This window comes from Centrocercus urophasianus, unplaced genomic scaffold, assembly GCF_019232065.1.
Source record: "Centrocercus urophasianus isolate 14NV4802_14NV808 unplaced genomic scaffold, USGS_Curo_1.0 seq_10, whole genome shotgun sequence".
Lineage (NCBI taxonomy): Eukaryota > Metazoa > Chordata > Aves > Galliformes > Phasianidae > Centrocercus > Centrocercus urophasianus.
In genome coordinates this window covers 36,664,386-36,676,741 of record NW_024884142.1, presented here as the reverse complement: position 1 = coordinate 36,676,741, position 12,356 = coordinate 36,664,386, and the positions used below count along the sequence as shown (strand labels likewise).

General features: G+C 39.7%; 1 protein-coding gene across 2 annotated transcripts; it reads left to right on the top strand.

Annotated features, from left to right (window-relative positions):
* The first annotated feature begins 1,362 nt into the window (after positions 1-1,362).
* Positions 1,363-12,121, top strand: BEND3 (BEN domain containing 3). Of its 2 annotated transcripts, XM_042809215.1 has the most exons (3): positions 1,363-1,411; positions 1,882-2,105; positions 7,260-12,121. In XM_042809215.1, the coding sequence occupies exons 1-3, from the start codon at positions 1,378-1,380 to the stop codon at positions 9,510-9,512; spliced, it is 2,511 nt and encodes an 836-aa protein (XP_042665149.1). In that variant the 5' UTR covers positions 1,363-1,377; the 3' UTR covers positions 9,513-12,121. The 2 variants fall into 2 exon arrangements, with proteins under 2 accessions (XP_042665149.1, XP_042665158.1); XM_042809224.1 differs by lacking the exon at positions 1,882-2,105 and having other exon boundaries at positions 1,364-1,411.
* The last annotated feature ends 235 nt before the right edge of the window (positions 12,122-12,356 follow it).

Genomic DNA, 12,356 nt, shown 5'->3' with positions numbered 1-12,356 from the left:
TTGTTTGGATGTGTGTGTGCCACCCATTGCTTTACAGTCGTACGAAACTTTCTGAGTGTGATCCCGTGCTTACCATTAGCAGCCATCAGTTGGTGACAGAAATGCCTAGTGGTGCAATATTCAAGTGTTTGCACAATTTTTTTAACAATATTGTGAGATTATTTAAGGAAAAAAAAAGCTTCAGTGCTTTGAAAGTAAGGTAAAGATTATTTTTTGTTCTAAAGCAGACTCTTGTCCCTCCCCACTCCGGTTTCTTTTTAGATTTCTTTATAATTCCCTCTCATGGGCTATACGTAAGCTTTTGATGGGCTGTTTGCTTTATTCACTTGCTCCCTCAGTTAAGGGATCTGCAGGAAAGGTTGAAAGACAGCCATATTAAAAAGGAGTCTGACTGTGGAAAACGTAATTATAATCTGCGGCCAATTAAACATGAGGCTACAGTAGGTGATCATGAGAGATGTGTGACAGCTCTTCAGTCACTGGTTTACAAGTTAAGGGTGTCAGGTTGCAGCTGTGTGCCTCCTAAGGGCAGTAAGATCTGATTAGGTTGTTTGCTTTGTAGATCTCCAAAGGCTTTAGAGTATCTTTCAGGAACACATCCACAGACTGATGCTTATCCCAAGTGATTTGCCAAATTAGTTCCTAAGGAGACAGAAATACAGCTGAGTCTTCTGTATGATCTGTAACGTCCCTTCCTACCCAAGCTGTTCTATGATATGGGAAATAATGCTGAAATTATGTTAGGATAGTATGGATTATTTGTTTATCCTTACAAAGAAACCCAGCAACATTCTTACACTATTAGAGGCTATTGTTTTGCAGTAGGAAGAAAAGTAATTATTGCAGGTCTGCAGATTCTCTATTCCAATTTATGCAATCCACAACAAGAGATCAAGGATTTGTAATTGAAAACTTACTCCAACATACATGTGTTCTGTTTTATGGTGAGTTTCCATTCTGTGACTCAGGGTCACACAGAACAACAACATAAAAGCATTTGACCGTGTTAAGATGTGGCAACAGGCTGAGAGAACTGACTGCAGTTAACTTTCATTTCTGTACTGACAAGAGACTTTATGAATACGAGTGAAGTGACTTCCACTTTGCTTTGTACCAGAAAAAACGTGTGTCATTTTCAATATGTTCCTGCTTCTGTATGTTGTCTGCAGTATAGGTTGTGTGTTTACAGGTCTACAGGTTGTGAAATTTATTGAAAATAGCTGGTGACTCCAAAAATAGAGGTTGGAAATTATCCGCGGGCTGGTAATGCACAATGGCGGGACAGTAAAAGGAATCACAAAAACACGTGTAGGTGTGTCTTGTTTCCAGAAGATGCTGATATCTGTGTTTTTGTTTTGTTCCTTAGTGAGATAGAAGATGAACTCAGCTGAAATCACTGATGACGATGAAGGTAAAAAATCATACGTTGTGTAATTTCTGCTCAGGCAAAAATACTTGTTGAAATGAAGCTTTGTAATCTGATAAAGAATGCGCTTGGATCAGGACAAACTACATTAACAGTTTCTGAAAAGCTATCTAAAATGCACCATTGTCTTTGTTATTCATTGTATTTTCTGCTCTGCATCCTTCCTTCCCCTCCAGAAAAATCTTCCTACTGTAACTTTGTTTATGCTTTAAAACTCTTCTTCGGGGAAGAAACTGTCGTTTACTGGATGACTGTATGGTTCCTAGCATAATAAAACCTTGACTTTGGGGTGGCCTCAGCATACACTTATTGTGCAAGTCAAAAAAAAAAAAAAAATTATGATGTTCTTCAAAACACATTTTCATAAAAAGAAACAAAACACGAAAGATTGTATTAAGGCTGTCATGGTTTTCCGGAGAGAGTGCTTTATCTTTCTAAACCTTCTCTTTTTCCAGTAAAAATTCCTAAAAAAAATATTGTGAAAGTAGAAACAGAAAATGAAGATGAAGCTCTAGACTGCTCGGTAACATCCAGATCTTCTGAGAAACACTCAGTGGATGGCGCAGTTACTTGCCTACAGGATTCCAACAAACGGAAACAGACCTCACTTGGTTGTGATGGTTCAGGGAGCCAGCAAGATGTCTTACCCAGTGTGAAGAAAAGACGCTTTACACAAGAGGTGACTTCTCTATACATGACTGTGTGATTTTTCTGTTCATATTTTATAGGCTAAATTCAGTGCTGTTATAAGCAAAAATGCAAGTCATTTAATAAGATTTGCATTAGTGATGAGTTGGAGTCAAATATGGCTTCTCTTGACCCAGTTTGCACACAAAATTTGTCTGGGCATTTCTTTAACTTGGGAGCAATTGTATCAATGACATACACTTATAGGTTAATTCATTCATTTGAAGTATACTTTTGTTTTTCAGAGAATGTAGGAGCAGGTAGGGGTTTGGCATAACTCGGTATGACTGTGGTTACAGCCTCTCTCACGTCACACAGTCCTTCAGCTGGATCCTCAGTGGCAGTAGCACCAGGGCTGTAATTCTCATCATTCCATGACACAGATTTTGATGTCAGTGTGACATGTATAAATTTGCATATTACTCAAAAAAGAAAAACACGGGGATGCAGAACCCTCCAGCACACCTGGAATGGCATGTATTGCAACTTCTGCAGCATCCCAGTTGTGGCAATCCATACATTTGTCCAGCCAGTGAAGGAGGTTCCAGATCTCTTCAGTTATCCCCTTCTAGTGTTTCACCTCCCTAATAACCAGAGGTGTTTTCATTAATCTTTGCTGAAACTGCACAGGTTTCTCTTTGCCCTTGTTCTTTGCAGTGGGGAGAGCGGTGACCTTCAGTTCCTTTTAAAAAAAAATAAAAAAATTATAGAGCCATCCATGCTTGGCCCTTCTTTTCCTAGTACTGAAATTCTATTTCCTCAGCTCCTCTCCAGGAGTCCCCTTATGTTTTTGTTGTTCTCTTTGAGATTCCCAGAAGAGTCGTGTTCAGTGTGGGATTGTCACATCTCTCCTAACGCCCTATAGAGCACTATAATGACCTCCTGTTTTTCACACTCAGCACTTCTTTAAAATAACCTAGATTCAAATTCAACCTCTTTCGAATAACTTCAATCCTGGGGTTATATTTAGTTTATGACCTACTCTAATGCACATATCCTTTTCTGCTGTTCTGCCACTTAGCCAGTTATCCCGAGTTGCATTTGTGCATTTCGTTTCTCCTTTCTAGCTGTGGCTCTTCGTATTTGTTTTTCATGCCTGTCATCTCTCTGACTTCTCAGAGCTCTGTCTCTGTTTTTTCTCCTGAGTGCCTGTGGTAGGTAGGTTTTAATCTTATAACACTGTTTCTTTCTTTTTTTCCCTTTCTCTTCTACTTTTTACAATTATTTTACTTACATTCAAAATCTTAAAAGAACTACTTTCTGGTCTCTGAAGTGTGCTTTCTTTGTGTTTTGCTGGTTGCTTTTAATACATTTTAAAATTTTATTTGAAATGAATTAACCTTGAATTTATTATGTCAGAAAGTGACCCAGTTACAACGATGAAAAAAACTCACTCTCAGCTGACCCCAGTGAATCAGCAAGTTTAGTTAAATAACCAACCAAAGCCAGTCCTCAATCCTAACAACATTTTTAAAGTGTACTGCTTTTCTAGTGCAAATATTTTGCTTTAGTTGATGACTTCATTAACTATTTCTGCTTAAACAGAGAACAAAATATTTTTTCAGAGTATTCTGGTTGTGTTACGTTTCACATAGACATCTATCTGTAATGCAATTAGAGCTGTACTTTTTCTTCTACATAATTGTACTCTCAGGCTGGTGTTGATATTACTCAGTGACTTCCTGTCAGAAGACATTTCACTTTAAAAAAAATTATTCTGATTTAAGCCAGAAATCAATGTTTTTCTACATTCCATAAAAATAATTTTAGAGAAATCTCATGTAGGAGAATGTAAATTTTAATAATTTCCATGCAAGACGTTTCCAAGCTGAAGTATTTGATGGAATTGTTTTCTGTGTTTCTTGCTTAGACATATTTATGCTTATTATTCATATGCTAAAATGTTTTGTTCTTTATTCTTATGGGCATTGAGATTTTGTGTATAAAGCGTGATAAAGCTCATAAATTACCTGGGCTTTCACACTGAGGAGGGCAATAACTAAACAACTTTTAAAGATCGGTTAGGACACTGAGAGGTAATATGGAAGATTATTTCACAGTCAGTTGTGTTGGTCAGTGTTTACCAAAATGCTGCATTTTGGACATCTTCAAAGAACATATAGAGTCCAACAACTTGCTATGCGAATATAATATAAAAAGCAGCACTAGGTTATGTATATTTAATCTTACAGAAACTTTCGTTTGCTTGTATTATTGATAGTACATTAAAATTGTTCATCCTAAATCAGAATAGCATTTTCTGAAATAAGCTAATTGCCACTAAAGATTTTTCTTTAAAAATTACAGAAATATAGTTAAAAATATATTAAATACTAACTTAATTGGAGAATGTACCCAAAGCCCTGTGTTTATGCTGTGAGTAGTGCTGTTTCCAGCTGGAACCTGTATAAAAACAAAGCAAAGCAAAAGGGAAAGATGACAAGAAAACTTCTGACATGGAGAGTGCTGAGGCATGGGCCCCAACTTGTTGTCATCCATTAGTCGAACGCTGAGTATATTTCTCTACAAGGCAGATGCCCAGGTCCCTGTGGCAGTGCTGAGCTGTTGGTGGCGGGGCCCAGCCCTGCTCCTGCACGACCACTGCCTTCCCCCAGCACCCTGCATCCAGGCCTGAGGGTGCAGTAAGATACTGAAGGCAGTGAGTCTGTGCTGCTGGGTACACAGCCAAATCATGCTTTGTCCCAGCACTGTGCGTGAGGTGTGCGCTGATCGGAGGAACCCTCACATTGCCAAGTTTTGTTGTATAATTAAACAGGGAAAGAACGGCAGGAGCTCTTGAGGGGAACTAGCAGACTGTTGGTGACCTAGACAAGCTATTTGGTAAAGAAGGAGCTGAATGAATCATACTATGTGTGTGAGGGAATATTTGGGATACTCTCTGGGAACAGGGGTGTTATCCAAAAGGTATCTTGCTACTTGGGTAGCAGATTTCACATTATATGAAAAAAAAAATAAAAAATTCTACATTCACATCCAGGCTGGATGTGGCTCTGGGCAGCCTGGTCTAGTGGCTCGTGACCCTGCCTATGGCAAAGGGGATTGAAGCTAGATGATCCTTTTCAACACAGGCCATTCTATTATTCTGTGATTCTCCAGAATTGCAGCTTTGTTTTCTCCTTTGGTCTGAAATGGTAAAAAGAAGGTTGTTGGTTTGTTTTTTAGCTCAGACTGGGGACTCACTGGGAGACAGAGGTACCCATAGGTCTGTGTTGTCTGGGAGGATTGCCCTGACCTGCCACCAGGTGATGTCTGCTTGGAAAGCTAAACTATCAGCTGGAAGTGCCTCTGTTCCTCCACTGACAAGTACAGGGCATCTGTGCTAACCACAGCCCCATTGTGGGAGCTGGCCATGGGCTGGGAGCAGTTTGGGTGGCAGTCTGTCTGCAGATCAGCCTCTGGTGCTTCAGTGTGTTATAAGTCATGGAGATGCTGATGTAGGTGGGGTGTGTCGTACCATGTGCTGGTGGTGGTCTGCAGCTCTGGCTTCCTGCTGCACCACAGCAAATGGGCTCTAAGACAAGTGGGATTGGAGGTACAGTCTAATAAATGGAACCTGAAAGTCAGCTGTCCTAAGCACCACCACTGCTATGGATTCTTTGGACTTTTACATTATGCTTTCATTTATCATCTGTCCATCCACACAGCCTTGAACGTATGCACAGGTTTTCATGTGTAGGGCTGCGTGATGTGAATGAGAGCAGAAACAACTCCAATTTCATTGGGTCTGCTGGTTCCTAAACTTGGAGTAGAAAACAGCTTGTTCTGTTTAAGCATGCACTGACTGCTTTAGAAATTGAAAAGTAATTAGATTCAGTTTGTCACTAAAATAGGCAGATGCCAAGTAGGAGGACACCTAGGGACAGATTAATTTAATGACTGTTACTGTTCTGCTTTTCAGAAAGGAACCTTAATTCTAGCTCCTCATTGCAGAATGCGCTGGAGTCTTTGCTAGCATTTCAAATTGCTTATGGTTCTCAGCTCAGACCTGAAGTCTGCATTCCATCTGTTATAATCCTTGAATGCAAATTCTGTATTTTTTTTTTTTAATCAAATTGATCTATTGTGGAACAAGCCATGCCAAAATGTTTCAGTACAGTCTTTTCTAAAATCTGTGAGTGTTTTCTCATGTTTGGAATCTGTATGTTGAATTTTGATTTTGTCGTGTCTACTTAATAAGAATTATCTGCAATATCCATGTGTTTGCAAAAAAAAAAAAAAAAATTAACCCAAAAAACCCCAAACCAGAACAATCCTCAAGCCCTATTTAGTTACTATGAGCAGCTGAAAGTATTTGCTTCAGATTTCAAAGGAGGAAGAGATTGAGATGATCAAGAGCAGGAATTTCTTGAGAGTTTGTTGCTGTATTTTGTATAGATTATTTAGAAAACTGGGAATTAAACTTCTCTGCCCTTCAGAAATAAAATTGCCTTTTAAAAATTGCGATGTCAAGATAATTTTCACATGAAGAAAAAAGTTTTTATTATTTACATTAAAGAATGTTTAATATTTTACTCATAGAATTTTTTTAAGATTTGTGCACCACTCTGAAGATAAAAAAAAATAAAGTGAAACAACTTTATAAACCTCTGACATGAGCAAGAAGAGAATGAGAGTTTTAGTTACAGCCTTCATGGCATTTTCAAAAGCTAACATACGGAGAGCACTAAGAATGTTAAATGCAGGTGGTGGAAGCAGTGGCAAGGTCACAGGACGAAGAGTCAGAAAATCTAAGTTCTATTCTTGGCTCTCCTGCTGACTTGTTGCCACCCGAGTTCTCTGCAGCTCGAGATCCTCGTACACATATGCATAATGATACTTAATTTGGGAGAGTATTTAGAACTCAGTGGGAAAAGAGTGCTAAGGGTTATTATAATTTAATTTCTAGCCTGTGGAGAAATCCATGAGCCAAGACAAAATAATAATAATAATAAAACAAAAACAGTACTTTCCTGTATTTTTCTTATTTTACTAATGGATTTATTAATTTGATGTATGTAACACAACTGAATCTTCTGGAGACAGTTTGACCTTGAACTTTTATGTAACAATGCCTGCTTAAGGGGGAAACATCTATAACTGATATTTTTAAAGCAGTCTTACTAATACAATATTTATTCATTCAAAGGGCTCCAATTCAAACATGAAGAACAGAGATACTGGCTCACCCACTCAGGTAAATGCAGAGCAGCCAAGCAAGAACAAGAATCCTAATATAACGTGGCTCTGTGAGGAAGAACCCTTCAGCGACATAACCACTTCATCTTACAAGAAACCCCTGTATGGCATCTCACACAAAATTACAGAGAAGAAGAATGCACCGGGAGCAGAGCAGTTTGCCTCTTATGACTTGTATGAAAAAATCAGCCCCAGCAGTCCCTCGCATCTTCGGACTTTGAATGACCAGCGCAAAAGGGACTCTGCTGCAGCCCTCGCTGCAGCGGCTGTTGCTGTCGAGTCTGACCCAAATATATATTCTTTGATACAGAAAATGTTCTTCACACTTAACACTCTCAGTTCCAATATGACCCAGCTTCACAATAAGGTTGACCTTCTGTCTCTGGAGGTGAGCAGAATCAAAAAGCAAGTCAGTCCAGTGGAGTGTGTGGCAGATTTCAAGCCTCCCCCTGAGTACACGCTGACTTCTGCTGAGCTCAAACAGCTCATGGATCAAAGCACATCAGGTGGAGACCTTGCCTGTCGCTTACTGGTACAACTCTTCCCAGAGCTCTTCAGCGACGACGAGTTCAACAGGAGCTGCAGTGCCTGTGGCTTTCCTAACAAGAGGAAGCTGGAGTCTCTCCATCTGCAGCTTATCCGTAGCTATGTGGAAGTCTGTTATCCTTCTGTGAAGAGTACAGCTGTGTGGCAGGTGGAGTGTTTGCCTCAACTGAATGATTTTTTCAATAGATTTTGGGCTCAAAGGGAATTGGAAAATAACCCACAAAATGTGCAGTCCTCCAGTTTTTATGAGACTGAACAGGTGGATTCCTCTCATTTTCTTGAGGATAAAGAGCAAGAAGAAGCTTTGTCCTTGGACAGGAGTAATGCCATTGCCTCAGACTACATTCTAGATGCTCAGGATCTCAATGAATTTTTAGATGAAGCTTCTTCTCCGGGGGAATTTTGTGTTTTTTTGTTACATAGACTGTTTCCAGAACTCTTTGACCACAGAAAATTAGCCGAAAGGTACAGCTGCTATGGGGACTCTGGGAAGCAACTGCTTGATCCTCATCGGCTTCAGATAATCCGTAGGTACACTGAAATTTACTTTCCAGATGTACAAGAAGAGGAAGCTTGGTTGCAGCAATGCGTTCAGCGAATAAATGAAGAACTTGAAAATGTATATATGGATGGAAGTGAATGTGATCAGCTGAGAGATGACTGTTACGACTCTTCCAGTTTACCGGATGACGTATCGATCATAAAAGTGGAAGACAGCTTTGAATATGAAAAACCAGGTAGACGCTCAAAAAAAATATGGCTTGTGCCCATTGACTTTGACAAACTTGACTTTCCCCCTCCTGATTTTGATGTCCCTGTTCCCGATTACCTATTGAACAAAGAACAGATTAAAAACATCTACGAAAGCAGTCTTTCCATAGGCAACTTTGCTTCTCGGCTGCTTGTTCTCTTGTTTCCTGAGCTGTTTACTCATGAAAACTTACGGAAGCAATACAACTGTAGTGGGTCTTTGGGGAAGAAGCAGCTTGATCCCACTAGAATTAAATTAATTCGGCATTACGTGCAGATACTGTACCCAAGGGCAAAGAATGACAGAGTGTGGATGCTGGAGTTTGTTGGGAAGCTCGATGAGAGGTGTCGGCGAAGGGACACAGAGCAACGGCGCTCGTACCAGCAGCAGCGGAAGGTCCACATGCCAGGGCCCGAGAGGAGGGAGTTCCTCAGCTATGCAATAAACCCTGAAAGGTTTCGAGAGGAGTTTGAAGGGCCGCCACTGCCACCCGAAAGGAGCAGCAAGGATTTTTGCAAGATACCACTTGATGAACTCGTTATTCCTAACCCAGACTTCCCTGTGCCTTCTCCGTATTTGCTGACTGATAAGGAGGTAAGAGAGATCGTACAGCAGAGCCTTTCTGTTGGAAACTTCGCCGCCAGGCTTCTCGTAAGACTCTTCCCAGAACTCTTTACTCCCGAAAATCTCAGACTGCAATACAACCATTCAGGTGCTTGTAACAAAAAACAGCTGGACCCTATCAGACTGAGGCTGATCCGCCATTACGTGGAAGCAGTTTACCCCGTGGAGAAAATGGAAGAAGTATGGCATTATGAATGTATACCGAGCATTGATGAAAGATGCCGGCGTCCTAACAGAAAAAAGTGTGACATACTGAAAAAAGCAAAGAAAGCAAAGAAGTGAGGGGCTCTTTGAATTCCGAAGACTTTGACCACTAAATTATTGTCAGGATTATGCTTTGTTTTAGGCTGAAGGGCCTGTCAGGCTGGGGCTGCTCAGCATCCGGGAGAACTAGGCACTAAGTTTGTTGCATTTTAACGTGTGTGTTGCATCTATGTGGGTACTGCAGCAGTGGGAAGTGGCTTACTAGGTTTGTACATGGGTAAAGATCCTACGTCGTTGGTGACAGAGCTCATAATGACTCATTAAGAGCATGGCTTTCACTGGTGCAAGTACATGTATTGAAACTCTACTATGCCATTCCCCATTTCTGCTTCCCCCTTTTTTAACACTTTTTAATAATAAAGTTGTTTTTTTTTAAATGTGGTGTTTGTCAGGGGCAGTATTTCATTTCACCCTTATACACAATTATGTTGGTTCATTTGGAATTTGAAATTTAAACTTCATCGAAATCTACAAAACTAATGCTTTTTGAAAGTGCCATATTCATTGAAATCACTGGAATGTCTGACTTTGCTTCTAAGTAAATCACAGCTTTAATGTGTTTTGTTCTTATTGATACTGAGATACTGAAAATAGTAATGCCACGTCCAAGAATGGGTCAGAGCGGTGTGATCTCCGTTTTTGACTGTTACTCATGTTGTGTTTCTAAAAATTCTAAGAATTGAAGTATTGAAGAGTTGAGACGTGAGCATAGACACAGTGTGAATGTTTCTTTACGTTGGCACGCCAAGCTTGATCATGCCCCTGTGAGTTTTCTTTTTTGCTCGGTGTCGCGGTTGGCGTGACTGAAGGTAGCTTGTGAGAGCAGAGCCAGCAGCACAGACCCAAGCCAGCACCTGTGGAATGTATTGCCATTGCCTGCCTGCCTGCTTGCCTCTCTGTAAAACAAGAGTAACTAGATAAGCAACAAGGACTTTAAAAACTTTTAGATCTTACTGTATCAAAATGATGATTCCAAAGGTTTCCAGTATTAAGATCAAATTGCATAAATAAAAGGTACCCGCAAAGATTAGTTTTGGGATGGAATGAAGTGCTACAGGGTCCCCATGAATGAGCTGTTTGCATCATTCTTTGCATCAGCGTGGCACCATCTGGATTTTTCAGATGTAGGGATATTGAGCTCGCTCACTTAGCCAAACTGATTTAGTGTAATTAGTAGCTATTTGGAGACATAATTGTGTATGTATAACTTAGATTTATACGGCCAAGTTTGCATCAATAATATGTTCATATGTAACACAAGCCACCCAGAACCCACTGTGACTCTACTATATGATTTATCACTGGAGAGCACAGCTTTAAAACAGCTTTCTTCTTTTTTAATGGCGATGTAAATGATGAGAGAGTGTCAGGTATGTATTTTTGAGTCAGTAGAGTCAGCGACTGCGTACTGACCGTCACTGGAACGCCTCGGAGCAATTGTTAATGTTCTCTGTGGTCCTTTTTAATGGTTCCCAAGTGGGTCATAGTATCGAATTTGAAGTCTGTTCCAGTGTGATTTTCTATTTTAGCATTTGTAAGAAAATACAAAATACTTGATATTTTTACTTCAGATTTTTAGAATTTATTGCTCCTAGAGTCATATTGATCTCTCCCTTTAAAAAGCAAAATAACATTTTTTTCCTAATGGTGAGTACTAGCGAAAGGATAGTGTGTTAAACCAGGAGTAAATCATAACAGATTAGCATTTGCTCATTTTCCCCACATGCTAGCAACATTCTCAAAGAATGTATGAAGAAAGTCATGAATGTATTAAACAATACACTGATACTGTTTGTATCCATCTAAATGTTTGGTTGAAATAATAGCACACCATGCACAAGATGGATATTGGAGCTAATATGGCTAAAATAAAAAGAAAACGTTTTACCAAAGATGAAGAACTGATACCACAATGTCTGCATCTTATCTTTCATTTCAGTGCATAAATTTAGCAAATTGAATGTGCCAGAAACTGAGACCTTCTAATGTAACTGTATGCTACCGAGCGCCTCTGTGAAGTCTTTTACATGCATTTGTATGGGAGATGTAAAATCACAGAAAATATCAACAACCTGTTGTGAATGCCCCACCAGATGGCAAGAAAAGTGTGGCTTTCCCTTATAATTATTTTTTCTTATCTTGATGTCATATGTGTTTTACCACTCAGTGATGTTGAAGCTCCCAAAGAAGTTGATAACGTTGAACTGTTGTACCACTGGCAGGTGTTACTAGCTAGCATGTGAATTTAAGACGTACTGGGTTTTACTGTAGATGTTGTCATTTTGCAATATCTCCTGACACGTCGAAAATCAGCCCGTTTATCTTACATACTGATGAGTGAAAAAGCGATTTTCAGCTTTTAAAATGGCATTTTCAAAAGTGGGTACAGAAAGATCCTCGCTGTTTTTTCTCTTAACTTATGTCTAATGGCTGTGTACATTCCTTTGTCTCCCTGTTCCCAATCTTCCATGATTTGACTGTATGCTTTGTGAAGAAAATAGAGACATACAAATAGTGACATGGGGTCACTAAAAAAAAAAGCTCCTGCAGTGCATCCGAAGTACAGCCACTTCATCCAGTCGGTCTGTCCTGTAAATAAATTAAAGGTATATTATTTTTATACAAGAGGAATGTCGTCTGGTGATTTCCTGAGTACAGTGACACGAACAGATTCATGTTCTTTTTCCTATAGAGGCTGTAACTAAGATCCTGTGTAATCTTAGCAAGTCAAACTGAAGACATAAACGAAAACTCCCTGCTTTGCTGCAGCCATTTTTTCTGCCTTTCAGATGGCTTTTGTGTAGAGGAGCAAACTTGCCCCCTTCAAAATAGCAGGAAGATTGCTAGGTGTGAAGATGTCTG